Source organism: Arachis ipaensis, chromosome B5, assembly GCF_059453495.1.
Source record: "Arachis ipaensis isolate K30076 ecotype BB chromosome B5, ASM5945349v1, whole genome shotgun sequence".
Classification (NCBI taxonomy): Eukaryota; Viridiplantae; Streptophyta; class Magnoliopsida; order Fabales; family Fabaceae; genus Arachis; species Arachis ipaensis.
This window is the reverse complement of record NC_142440.1, coordinates 124,450,871-124,465,649: the sequence shown is the minus strand read 5'-3', so window position 1 is coordinate 124,465,649 and position 14,779 is coordinate 124,450,871. Positions and strand designations below refer to the sequence as shown.

General features: G+C 37.2%; 1 protein-coding gene across 2 annotated transcripts in view; it reads left to right on the top strand.

Moving 5' to 3' along the window:
- The window catches only part of LOC107643858 (LEAF RUST 10 DISEASE-RESISTANCE LOCUS RECEPTOR-LIKE PROTEIN KINASE-like 1.2), a 30,742-nt gene extending 25,444 nt beyond the window's left edge, over positions 1-5,298 (top strand). For both annotated transcript variants that reach the window (XM_016347607.3, XM_021124288.2), the window contains 3 exons: positions 2,774-2,812; positions 3,521-3,772; positions 4,033-5,298. In XM_016347607.3, the coding sequence (XP_016203093.2) occupies positions 2,774-2,812; positions 3,521-3,772; positions 4,033-5,015 (1,274 nt within the window). In that variant the 3' untranslated portion in view covers positions 5,016-5,298. The remainder of the gene's footprint in view (positions 1-2,773; positions 2,813-3,520; positions 3,773-4,032) is intronic.
- Positions 5,299-14,779: the final 9,481 nt, after the last annotated feature.

Below are 14,779 nucleotides of genomic sequence, written 5' to 3'. Positions count from 1 at the left end.
ATATATCCATGAATAAAAAGAGTGGTACTATCAAAAGAAAGGTGAAAATATCCATTTCCATTGTCTATCATAATAATAATAGAAAAAGGTTAATTACTACTCTATCCAAGAAGTTACCGTTTGTGTAGTGTTATAAAGTTCCCGTGAGTAATAAGCAATTTAATGTGTGTAATATAGATAAAATATTGTATTTTCTTTAATAGAAGAATATTAAGAACAGAAAAATATTTTCAGATTTTCTTTAATATAATAAAAAATTTTTTGAAAAAAAAGTTAGACACTAAAAAAAAGAAGTCAAACCTCTATAAACAAAGATAAATGTTAAATGGCCAACATAATTTATTATTTTTAGTTAGTTAGTTAACAATATTTAAAGTATAAATTAAAAATATATAATTATTAAATTATTAAACAAAAAATTAGATTAATAATTAAAAATATTTGTCAAAAATAACAAATTCTGATAACCCATCAACTTTTTCCTAAACAAATATAAGCTTAGTTAAAATGATGACTATCAACTTTTAACATATTGAGTAATAAACACAAGATTAATATGGTAGCACTTATCAGTCTTCTGGTTATAATGATAAACACTCTTTCAATAAGAACTAAATCAAAAGTAGTCAGGGGTGTTTTATTATTTATAAGTGGAATGCAACAACATAGAAGTAGTCAGGGCCTTTTTTTGCTTCTCATGCACGAGAATAGCTTTGGCCTTGTTATTTCTAACAATTTCTAATTGTAAGACCATTTTAAACTGTTTTAGATATTTTAAGATCACACATGTTAAAAGAGATGAAAACTTGGTGGCCCACAAATTAGCTAATTTAGCTTTTACCCAACTAAACTTAATATGGCTGAAAGAGATGCCTGCTGAAGTTTGTAATTTGATTTACAAGGACATTCTAGGTCCTAATAGTTAATACAAAGCAACTTTCATGTCAAAAAAAAAAAAAAAAAAAAAAAACACTAAATCAGAAGAAATTGACGACATCTTACGTACGAAATCACCTGATTGGGGACAGTACACTTTATGTACTTGAAATTTACAATTTAGAGATAAAACAGATGGATGAGAATGAGAACCAAGAAGGTGCCCAGAAACTTTGAACTTCGAAGTCGTTGATCAAACTCATGTTCTTGACGGCATGATTCGGTAGATGTGAATATGCGACGCCAGCATCCCCTTGTAGACGCGTTTGTACGTAGTCCCACATAAAAATCGGCTTCACTTTTTGTCAGTGTGAACTCCTCACACCCTAAAATAAAGACCTTTGGCCTTTTTCCCTTTTCCTCTGTTTTCATTTGCTCTTCATGCCACTATTATTCCTGTAGTTATACCTCTTACCTGTTACTTATTTAATGTATTTGTGATAGACATTTCAGTCAGTGTGATGTTCCTGAACATGCTCACAAGATTTCATTAGGTCTATTCTGTTTTCTATAGAGTTTACCGAGGCCTCTTGATTGAGACCTTGAACTATAGTCTTAAGAGAAATGTCAAATTCTTTTTCTTTCAAATTAAGATTCCAAAATTGAGCTCATTTCATATTTCCTTGCATGGGGGGGGGGGGGGGGGTTAGTTTTTTTGTTTTCTCAAGAATCCTCCAGCCTGACAGGCCAAGAATTGATCATGAATCTAAGTTCTATTTAAGAGTTTGTTGTTGGCCAATAAGTTACTCCATGCACAAGATAGGATTCGAACTCTTGATATTTACTTAGGCGATTAAGTGAGCTAACTATTCGATCAATCTAAGTTGGTTTGTTATTAGTTATATTTATGCAGAAGGAGAAGCTGTAACAGGAAAAGGACAAATCATGCTGCTTGATTCCATATGCTGCTGCTTCTCATAAATTTGGGTATTCAAGATGGCTCTAGTTCATGAATTTGTCTTCCTATTCTTTTCTCAACTCACTCTTCGCTTAGTAGCCGAACCTTGTTCACCTTCATTTGATTGTGGATATCTTGGCAAACTCAGATTCCCTTTCACCAAAACAGGATATGAGCAATGTGGCATATTGACAATACACAATTGTGATTCTAATTCCAAACCTAAACAGATCCAGCTACAGAACAATGGGAAATTCTTCGAAGTTATGAATGTAAATAAGGATCCGGATGGCACGACTACCTCGATGTACATAAGAGACAACGATCTCTACAATCTTCTGGAAAGCAAAAATTCTGAAGCCTTCAGCCACAATTATAGTCTTCCTTTCAGCTTTCATTTTGCTCATTTTCATATCAAACACAACACAACTCTACTGAAGTGCAACAAGCATATGGTCCATGTAGAACTCCAGAAAGGAATTTCTAATTACTCAGGGTGCTCTGCCGATGATTATGATCTATATTATGGACCTTCCATCGGTCATAGTCCTATGAGTTCTTCGACAGCATGCATACCAATCAACCTTCCAATCAAAGACTTCCCGGATTCGCGAGATCCATTTACGTTTTTATCTGCTAATTTATTAACTGTGGTACAATTGTCTGATGAATGTGTAAATTGTCACTACCTTAGAAGAGGGCAGTGTCAATTTAACAGTGAAGGGAAATTTTACTGTGCCAATGGTATTACATGAGTTCTAGTTGTAGTTGCTTTCGTTGTTTTAAACACAAGTTCTTTTTGTTCCCTTCTGAATCTTACTTGTGCTACAATTCTACAACTTGAGTTTTTTTCTTTCTTGTTTTATAGAACTTTATTATCTTCATACATTTGAATATTGATGAATCTTTATTAATTGTGTCTTTGAATTTGTGCTGCAGAGAAAAAAAGATTGAGCAAGGCTCGGAAAGTTGGCATAGGTAATGTGTACTTTCTGCACAATAATTGTTATTTTCACTGTCTGCCATCAAAATCTGATTCTGATTTCATATTCCTTAAGCATGTAAAAAATGGAAGAACCCTTCTCCTCTCACGCGTATTCTCAATCCCTCTTCCAAAAATATGAAAAAGCTTGAAAGATCTATAAATATGTATTTACTTTTTGTCAATGTCATGCAATCATGCACTATTGCACTTCATAGGAAAGTACTATAAAATTATATAACTATATTAGGTGTATATCAAAATCAACTACAAAAATCAGTGACTGATATAAAATACACCTTAAAAATAAATTAAATTACATATATATTTATACAAAAATAAATAGTGGCTGATTTTAATGTACAAATAACATTTTTAAAAATTATAACATATTAGCGTGAGATATACCCATTCTATGGGTAATTTACGATCCTAATTAAAAACAAATATCTTTTCTAAATTAGAAGGTCTAATTTACAATTCTAATAAAAGACGTATAAGAGAGTGTCCAGAGAGTACTATGTTTACTCTAATTATATCCTTTATCATAGCTTCTTTGAGTGATATGATATTTCTGTATTTAACTAAACTATTCGTTAATATAACATCTGCAAATATCTCAGACCAAATATATCTCAGACCAAATAAATTTCAATAGAATCTTATAACCTCTATTGATAGTTTCTTTTGATTCCCTTCCACAGCATTAGGTATCATACTCCCAAGCATCTTAATCATTGGATTGCTCCTTCTGTTCTTCAAACGAAGACGTAGTTTCTCACGTGAATTCCAGACAAGAAACACTTATGCTGATCACTCCTCAAATCCAGACGTAGAAGGCGGAAGCGTGTACTTTGGAATTCCCCTTTTCTCCTACAAGGAGCTTGAAGAAGCAACAAGCCGCTTCGACCTTAATAAACAAGTTGGAGATGGAGGATTCGGGACCGTCTACTATGGTAGGCAACTCGAACCTGAACTTATTAGTTGAAAAATGTTCAACAAAAATGTTATGTGCACCTCAAAAATCAGCAACCAAATCAACCATCATGTATTTGTATATAAATACATATATTGTTTTATTTATCTTTAATATATATTTTGTACTTCAACAGATAACTGATTTGGCTGCTGATTTTTAATATACACATAGCATGGTTGAATATTCAATTCAATTGGTCTTCCCTTGTCTAGTTTATGCTTAGCTCATAACATTCAGGGAAACTCCATGACGGACGAGAAGTTGCCGTGAAACGCTTATACGAGCACAACTACAGACGAGTTGAGCAGTTCATGAACGAAGTGCAGATCCTCACACGTTTGCGCCACAAGAATCTTGTGTCCCTCTATGGCTGCACTTCACGCACGAGCCGCGAACTACTGCTTGTATATGAATATATTCCCAACGGAACTGTTGCTTCTCATCTTCATGGTGAATCAGCAAAGCCTGGCTTACTACCTTGGTCCACAAGAATGAAAATTGCTGTAGAAACTGCTAGTGCTTTAGCTTATCTCCATGCTACTGACATCATTCACCGCGACGTAAAAACCAACAACATTCTTCTTGATTACAGTTATTGCGTTAAAGTTGCAGACTTTGGCCTTTCAAGACTATTCCCCAATGATGTTACACATGTCTCTACGGCGCCACAAGGAACTCCGGGATATGTTGATCCGGAGTATTACCAATGTTATCAGCTTACGAGCAAGAGTGATGTGTATAGTTTTGGAGTCGTGCTGATCGAGTTAATATCGTCTCAGCCGGCTGTTGATATGAACAGAGACAAGGATGAGATTAATTTGTCTAATCTCGCCATAAAGAAGATTCAAGAAGGTTCACTTGTTGAGCTTGTTGACCCTTGTCTGGGTTTTGATTCGGACAATGAGGTTAAGAGGATGGTTGTTTCGGTTGCGGAATTAGCTTTTCAGTGTTTGCAACAGGACAAGGACTTGAGACCTTCAATGGAGAAAGTGTTGGAAATGCTGGAGAGAATTGAGAGTGGGAAGCATGAACCAGAGCATTTAGAAGTAGTAGATGCTGGTCATGGTGTCAGTAATGTAAATTCTCAACAACCACAACCTTCAATTTCACCAGAATGGGACCAAATTGTGTTGTTGAAGAATGTGAAGCCACCTTCTTCGCCAATAACTGTTACTGATAGCTGGGAAAGTGAATCAACTACGCCTAATGTTAGTGCTTAATACATTAAGCTATTAGCAATTGTTGGTAATCCATTCTTGCTTTCAGCACTTTTTTCGTTGGAAGTGACTGTATCCTAACCCGAGCATGAATGAATATATATTCTCATCCACTTGTATAGGATAGATGATTGTATTATGCGGCATACCACTATCAATGTCATACAAAGAGTATAGAGAACATAAATCTGTCCGTCTATGTAGAAATCAAAGTTATTCTACAATGAATTAAGGAATTAATGATATTTGAGTTTGAAAATCAATAAAATTTATTATTTTTTATTAATATTTAGCCAATAAAAATATTTTTTTATACTAAATTTTAAATTTTAAATCTTAAATTATAAATTTTAATAGTATAAAAATAAAATATTAACTATAGTTCTAAAAATCAAATCGGATCTGTCAGTTGAATCGGTCCAACCAAAAATTGGCACGGTAAGCAGTTCAATCCATCACTAAAAACTGCTCATGACAGAATCAAAGAGAAATCATTGAACTGGCCAGAAATCGGTCGGTTGGACCGGACCGGTAATCGATTGGTTTGCCTAATGCATTACTGGTCCAAAAGAAGAACGCGTTACTAGTCTCTGTCCTCTCTTTCGTTCCTTTCATTGCTTTCATTCATTCCTTCAAAAAACAAAAAGGAAAAACCTTAGTGATATAAACGCTCGCTAGAAGATAGATGATATGGCTGGCAATGGCATTTATGATGGTACAGTAGAGGCTAGAAGGAAGGCTCTGGTAAGTTGTTGCAAGCGGTGGTATGTGAGAAAAGAAGTACACTAGAAGCAAATGTCTTGATCCAGGCATACAAAGGATATGGATAAAAACACTAGGTATTTTCATAACTTGGCGTCGGCAAGACAGAGGAATAACAGAATTGATGCATTGATAATTAATGGAAGGTTGATAAGAAATCAAGTTCGGATCAAGATTGAAATCAGAGTGTTTTATAAGGATTTGTATCATCAGGAGAGATCGCCGATTGTGGGGTTTAGGGATGGATTGGTAAATCGAATTGATGAAGAAGAGCCTGTAGCATTGGAGAGAATGCTGACAATGGAAGAGGTTAGAGAGGCAGCTTGGGATTGTGAATCATCTAAAGTGTCAGGAAGTGATAGGTATAACATAAATTTCATTAAAAAATGCTGGGATGATATTGGTGCAGAGTTTACGTCAACTGTGCTGGAATTTTTTCGGTCATCAAGGTTGCCTTCTGATTCGAACATTACGTGGGTGGCCCTAGCACCTAAGTTCGTTGTGGCCAAGGAGATTAAAGACCTCCGTCCGATTCGCATGGTAGGTTGCGTATATAAAGTAATCTCTAAAGTGATGGTCCGAAGGATGAGATCAGTGATACCAGGTCTAGTAGGGAAGACTTAGAGTGCATTTGTGAATGATCGGAAAATACATGATGGGGCACTTATTGCATGCGAAATAGTGCAATGGTTGAAGATGAGGAAGAAAAAAGTGGCGATCATTAAATTAGACTTCCAGAAGGCGTATGATTGGGTAAAATAGAGTTTTCGTGGATATTGTGTTACAAAAGATGGGATTTAGTTGGAGGTGGAGACGATGGGTGAAGGAGTGTGTTGGTACATCCTATATGTCGATTTTGATAAATGGTTCGCCAACTAAACCATTTAAGATGGAGAGGGGTTTGAGACAAGGTGATCCACTGTCCCCATTTTTGTTTGTTCTTGTTGTTGATGTTTTGCATAGGATGGTAGGGGAGACAGTTAGAAACAGACGTATTTCGCCTTTGCTGGTTGGCAAGAATAATATAGAATTGTCACATCTCCAGTTTGCTGATGGCACTATTTTGTTCTGTCCACCAAAGGAGGAGACCATCAGAAACTATGCCAGATTGCTAAGATGCTTTGAGTTGATGTCGTGGTTAAGTATCAACTTTAATAAGTCTAGTTTGATCCCAATCAATTGTGAACAGTCGTGGACTTACAATATGTGAAACTTATTGGGATGTAACGAGGCCAACCTTCTAGTCAGATATCTTGGCATTTCTTTAGGAGCGAATCCAAGGCGGGTCAACACTTGGAAGCCGATTATTGATAAAGTCGAGGAGAAGCTTAGCTTGTGGAAGGCAAAAGTGCTCAATAAAGCGGGTAAGTTAATCCTTATTAAATTCATGTTGAATAGCTTGCCGGTGTACTACTTGAGCTTGTATAAGATGCTGAAGGCAGTGGCAGAAAAGTTGATTTCGTTACAAAGAGAATTTCTATGGAGTAAGGAGGAAGGCAGGTGATGAGCGGATAATTTATACGGTTTTTGGCATTGTTTTTAGTATGTTTTTAGTATGTTTTAATTAGTTTTTGTTATATTTTTAGTAGTTTTTATTTAAAATTCACTTTTCTGGACTTCACTATGAGTTTGTGTGTTTTTCTATGATTTCAGGTAACTTCTGGCTGAAATTGAGGGACCTGAGCAAAAATCTGATTCAGAGGCTGAAAAAGGACTGCAGATGCTGTTGGATTCTGACCTCCCTGCACTCGAAGTGGATTTTATGAAGCTACAAAAGCCCAATTGGCGCGCTCTCAATTGTGTTGGAAAGTAGACATCCAGGGCTTTCTAGCAATATATAATAGTCCATACTTTTCCCAAGATTTGATGGCCCAAACCGGTGTTCAAAGTCAGCATCAGAATTCCCAGCGTTAAACGCCAGAACTGGCACAAAAGTGGGAGTTAAACGCCCAAACTGGCACAAAAGCTGGCGTTTAACTCCAAGAGAAGTCTCTACACGAAAATGCTTCAATGCTCAGCCCAAGCACACATCAAGTGGGCCCAGAAGTGGATATTTACGTCATTTACTCATTTCTGTAAACCCTAGGCTACTAGTTCTCTATAAATAAGACCTTTTTGCTATTGTATCTTTACCTCATGACACATTACATGTTTCATTTTGTATCATCTACGGCATGAGTCTCTAAACCCCATGGTTGGGGGTGAGGAGCTCTGCTGTGTCTTGATGGGTTAATGCAATTACTACTGTTTTTCCCATTCAATCATGCTTGTTCTATTCCAAGATACCACTTGTTCTTCAACTTGATGAATGTGATGATCCGTGACACTCATCACCATTCTTACCTATGAACGTGTGCCTGACAACCACCTCCGTTCTACCTTCGATTGAGTGTGTATCTCTTGGATTCCTTAATCAGAATCCTCGTGGTATAAGCTAGAATCCATTGGCGGCCATTCTTGAGAATCCGGAAGGTCTAAACCTTGTCTGTGGTATTCTGAGTAGGATTCAAGGATTGAATGACTGTGATGAGCTTCAAACTCACGAGTGTTGGGCGTTAGTGACAGACGCAAAAGAATCACTGGATTCTATTCCGACATGATCGAGAACCGACAGATGATTAGCCGTGCTGTGACAGAGCGCGTTGAACATTTTTACTGAGAGGACGGGAGGTAGCCATTGACAACGATGAAACCCAACATACAGCTTGCCATGGAAGGAGCCTTGCGTGCTTGAAGAAGAAGACAGTAGGAAACCAGAGATTCAGAAGATGGAGCATCTCCAAAACCTCAACCTGTTCTCCATTACTGCAAAACAAGTATTTATTTCATGTTCTTATACTTTTTACAATTAAATCTCAGAGTTATTGATATCCTGACTAAGAGTTACGAGATAACCATAGTTTGCTTCAAGCTGACAATCTCTGTGGGATCGACCCTTACTCACGTAAGGTATTACTTGGACGACCCAGTGCACTTGCTGGTTAGTTGTGCGGAATTACAAAAGTGTGATTGTGATTTCGTGCACCAAGTTTTTGGCGCCGTTGCCGGGGATTGTTCGAGTTTGGACAACTGACGGCTTATCTTGTTGCTTAGATTAGGAATATTTTATTTTTGTTGGTTTAGAGTCTTTTATTTGAGTCTAGTTTCATATTTTAAGTTTGGTGTCTTTTGTGCTTTTATTTACTTAAAATTTTTTTGAAAATTTGTTCTTGGTGTTCATCTTGACATTCAAAGTTTTCTTGTTTGTTTTCTCTATATTGATTCAAAATTTCTAAGTTTGGTGTCATTTTGTTGTTTTTCTCTTTCCTCATTAAAATTCAAAAATCAAAAAAATATCCTTTCCTTTTTTACTCATAATTTTCAAAATTTTGCATTAATTTAATCAAAGATTTTCAAAATCATATTTTTTTAGTCAAGTCAAAATTCTAATTTCAAAAAAATTGATTTTTTTTCAAATTTTTTTCAAAATAATTTTCAATCATATCTTTTTGATTGCTCTTTTCAAAATCTTTTTAATCAATTAATTAATTTAGTTTTCAATTTGCTTTGATTTTATTTTCTTTTAGTTTTCAAAAATTTATTTTATTTTCCATTTATTTTATTTTATTAATTTCGGTTACTTTTAATTAAAATAAAAAAATAAAATAATAACAACATCATCTCCCTTTCTCCATCATGGACCTAAGTGGGAATGAGCAGTCCAGAAGGACTCTGGGGTCATATGCCAACCCCATTACAGCTGCATATGGGAGTAGCATCTGTATACCCCCCATTAAAGCAAGCAGCTTTGAGCTAAATCCTCAACTCATTATCATGGTGCAGCAAAATTGCCAGTATTCCGGTCTTCCATAGGAAGAATCCACTGAGTTTTTGGCACAGTTCTTACAAATTGCTGACACAGTACGTGATAAAGAGGTAGATCAGGATGTCTACAGATTATTACTGTTTCCATTTGCTGTAAAAGATCAAGCTAAGAGGTGGTTGAATACCAACCCACAGCAAGCATAAAAACATGGAGACAGTTATCAGACAAATTCCTGAATCAATTTTACCCTCCAAAAAGGATGACACAGCTAAGGCTGGACATCCAAGGCTTTAAACAAGAGGATCATGAATCCCTTTATAATGCCTGGGAGAGGTACAGAGGTATGCTAAGGAAATGCCCCTCTGAAATATTTTCAGAGTGGGTACAGTTAGACATTTTCTACTATGGGCTTACAGAAAAAGCTCAGATGTCTCTAGACCACTCAGCAGGTGGATCTATACACATGAGGAAAACGATTGAAGAGGCTCAAGAGCTCATAGATACGGTTGCTAGAAATCAACATCTATACTCAAGCAGTGAGTCTTCTATAAAAGAAGAAGCCATGGCAGTAACTACTGATCCTAATCCTCAAGAACAGATTGTTGAACTTAATCAACAATTACTCCTGATGACAAAACAGTTAACCGAATTCAAAGAGATGCTCCAAGAAACTAAAATTGCTAACAAAAATATAGAATCACAGTTGAATCAGACAAAACTGTAGCTATCTAAACAGATAACAGAAGAGTGCCAAGCAGTTCAACTAAGGAATGGGAAGAAATTGAACAATTTAGCTCAAAATGGCAAAAAGCCAAGAAAGGAACAACTGACAGAGGATGACCAAACCACTGTCCAAAATCCCTTTGAGGATAGTAAGAGCCCAGAGAGGAATACTTCTGGCATTCAAACGCCAGAAAAGGGGGAAAAGCTGGCGTTAAACGCCCATTCTGTACCCAATCCTGGCGTTCAAACGCCAATGAGGAATCAGACACCTGAGAGTGCTGATAGTAACCCCTCTAAGAAGGCTTCTCCAACCACCTCTGTAGGGAATAAACCTGCAGCAACTAAGGTTGAAGAATATAAAGCCAAGATGCCTTATCCTCAGAAACTCCGCCAAGCGGAACAGGATAAACAATTTGCTCGCTTTGCAGACTATCTCAGAACTCTTGAAATAAAGATTCCGTTTGCAGAGGCACTTGAGCAAATACCTTCTTATGCTAAGTTCATGAAAGAGATCTTAAGTCATAAGAAGGATTGGAGAGAAACTGAAAAGGTATTTCTCACTGAAGAATGCAGTGCAGTCATTCTGAAAAGCTTACCAGAGAAGCTTCAAGATCCAGGAAGCTTTATGATACCATGCACATTAGAGGGCGCTTGTACCAAGACAGCCCTATGTGACCTTGGAGCAAGTATCAACCTAATACCTGCATCCACTATCAGAAAGCTTGGGTTGACTGAAGAAGTCAAACCAACCCGGATATGTCTCCAACTTGCTGATGGCTCCATTAAATATCCATCAGGCATGATTGAGGACATAATTGTCAAGGTTGGGCTATTTGCCTTTCCCACTAACTTTGTAGTGCTGGAGATGGAGGAGCACAAGAGTGCAACCCTCATCCTAGGAAGACCTTTCCTAGCAACTGGACGAACTCTTATTGATGTACAAAAAGGAGAAGTAACCTTGAGAGCCAATGAGGATGAGTTCAAGTTGAATGCTGTCAAAGCTATGCAGCATCTAGACACATCAAATGACTGCATGAGCACTGATATTATTGACTCTTTGGTGGAAGAGATCAATATGACTGAGAGTCTCGAATCAGAGTTAGACGATATCTTTAAAGATGTTCAGCCTGACCTGGAGGGACCAGAGGAAATAAAAGAACCTCTGAAAATTCCTCAGAAAGAGGATAAGCCTCCTAAACCCGAGCTCAAGCCACTACCACCATCCCTGAAGTATGCATTTCTGGGAGAAGGTGACACTTTTCCAGTGATCATAAGCTCTGCTTTAAATTCACAGGAAGAGGAAGCACTGATTCAAGTGCTGAGGACACACAAAACAGCTCTTGGGTGGTCCATAAGTGATCTTAAGGGCATTAACCCAGCAAGATGCATGCACAAAATCCTATTGGAAGATAATGCCAAGCCAGTGGTTCAACCACAGAGGCGGCTAAATCCAGCCATGAAGGAGGTGGTGCAGAAAGAGGTCACTAAGTTACTAGAGGCTGGGATTATTTATCCCATTTCTGATAGCCCCTGGGTGAGCCCTGTCCAAGTTGTCCCCAAGACGGGAGGCATGACAGTGGTTCATAATGAAAAGAATGAACTGGTTCCTACAAGAACAGTTACAGGGTGGTGTATGTGTATTGACTACAGAAGGCTCAATACAGCCACCAGGAAGGATCATTTTCCTCTACCATTCATAGACCAAATGCTAGAAAGACTGGCGGGTCATGATTATTACTGCTTTTTAGATGGCTATTCAGGCTATAATCAAATTGCAGTGGACCCTAAAGATCAAGAGAAAACAGCATTCACCTGTCCTTCTGGCGTATTTGCCTACAGAAGAATGCCTTTTGGTTTATGCAATGCACCTGCAACTTTTCAGAGGTGCATGCTCTCCATCTTCTCTGATATGGTAGAGAAGTTCCTGGAAGTCTTCATGGATGACTTTTCAGTATTTAGAGACTCATTCAACTCCTGTCTTGATCATCTAGCACTTGTCCTGAAAAGGTGCCAAGAGACTACTCCCATAATATTCATACCATACATAGGATACAGTAATTCTATCGTAACAACCATTAAAAAATTTTCATTAAACATGTTATTCTTATTTTCTTTCTTTCTGTATGTATCTTTGTGCTTTTTTTTATTCTGTATCAGAAAGTCACCGTATTGACAAACTAATCACCATTACCATGTATGAATCATAGTTCAAATACGTACGTTAAACCTGGTACTACCTAGGTAGAGTAGGAGGATGTAAAAATGTATAGCAATCTGAGGAGTCCCAATAGATTGAAAAACGCTAGAACTTCAGATAAAATTATGTATGAATAACGTCTAACATTAGAATTTTTAGGTAGCTTTTGTTTATAGGGATTAAGATTTTGGAATTTAGTGTTGTATTTAATGGCAAAAAATTATAACTAAAATTTCAATTGCTAAACACAAAATTTTAATTTTTTTAGTACTTTTAAAAAATAATAACACAGAAAATTAAAATTTTTGTGATGAAAACTGAAATTTTAATAAAATTTTTTTAAAAAAAATTTATTTAATTTTTTAAATTTATTTTTGGAAGAGGGAGCAAGACCTGTCCGTCAACCCCAAAGGAGATTGAATCCCACCATCTTGGAAGTTGTCAAAAAGGAGGTGACCAGACTATTGGAGGCCGGTATCATATATCCCATTTCAGACAGTGAATGGGTAAGCCCAGTACAAGTGGTGCCCAAGAAGTCCGGAGTCACTACCGTGAAGAATGAGCATGGAGAGCTCATAGCAACTAGAGTTCAGAATGCTTGGAGAGTCTGCATTGATTACAGGCGTCTCAACCAAGCTACCCGTAAGGATCACTACCCACTTCCATTCATTGATCAAATGCTGGATCGCCTGTCAGGTAAATCACATTATTGCTTTCTAGATGGTTACACAGGTTATTTCCAGATTCATATAGCTCCTGAGGATCAGGAAAAGACTACTTTTACATGTCCTTTTGGGACTTACGCTTATAAGAGAATGCCCTTTGGCTTGTGCAATGCACCAGCTACTTTCCAAAGGTGCATGATGAGTCTTTTCTCTGATCTTACTGAGGACTGTATGGAAGTTTTTATGGACGATTTCAGTGTTTATGGTGATTCTTTTACCCTTTGCTTAGATGGATTATCTAGAGTATTAGATAGATGTATTAATACAAACCTTGTACTGAATTTAAAAAAATGCCACTTTATGGTAAAAACAAGGGATTGTATTGGGACATGTGGTATCTAATAATGGTATTTCTGTGGACCCAGCAAAAGTGAATGTTATTTCTAGTTTACCTTACCCCTCGTCTGTGAGAGAAGTCCGTTCGTTCCTTGGCCATGCAGGTTTCTACAGGAGATTTATTAAGGACTTTAGTAAGGTGGCACTTCCCTTATCCAGATTACTGCAGAAGGACATTGAGTTCGAGTTCAGTGAGGATTGCAAACAAGCATTTGATAAGCTGAAGACTGCTCTAACTCAAGCCCCAATTGTGAGAGGACCCGACTGGAGCCAGCCGTTTGAAATCATGTGCGATGTTTCCAACCATGCAGTAGGAGCAGCGCTGGCTCAGCGTGAAGGTAAGGATCCTTTTGTTATTGCCTATGCATCTAAGACTTTAGACACTGCCCAGTCCAATTATACTACTACTGAGAAAGAATTTCTTGCTATTGTTTTTGCTCTGGATAAATTCCGGGCCTATTTACTTGGTACCAAAGTAGTAGTATATTCGAACCACGCAGCTCTAAAGTATCTATTAGCTAAAAAGGAGTCCAAACCAAGACTTATACGTTGGATACTGCTGCTATAAGAATTTAATTTAGAAATAAAGGATAGGAGTGGCAATCAGAATTTAGTAGCAGACCACTTGAGTCGCCTTGAACATATTAAGGATGATTCTACTCCTATAGATGATAATTTTCCTTTTGATAACCTACAAGCAGTATCTGAGGTAGTCCCTTGGTATGCACCTGTTGCTAATTATTTAGTTAGCCGCACATTTCCTCCACATTTTTCTAAACATCAAAGAGACAAGCTGAAAAGTGAGTCTAAATATTATATATGGGATGACCCATATTTATGGAGATGTGGCGCTGACCAGATAATTAGACGTTGTGTGCCTCAATCAGAATTCCAGTCCATTTTAGAGGCTTGTCACTCATCTGAGAGTGGAGGACATTTTGGCCCTCAATGAACAGCTAGAAAGATCTTAGACTGTGGATTCTGGTGGCCTACTCTTTTTAGAGACGCTGCTGAGTTTTGCAAATCTTGTATCCCATGCCAGAAATTCGGTAATATATCCAGGAGGGATGAGATGCCTCAACACTATATGCTTTTCTGTGAAATTTTTGATGTATGGGGCATTGACTTCATGGGTCTATTTCCAAATTCTAATGGATATTTTTATATATTGTTAGCTGTGGATTATGTTTCCAAATGGGTGGAAGCAATTCCTACCCGC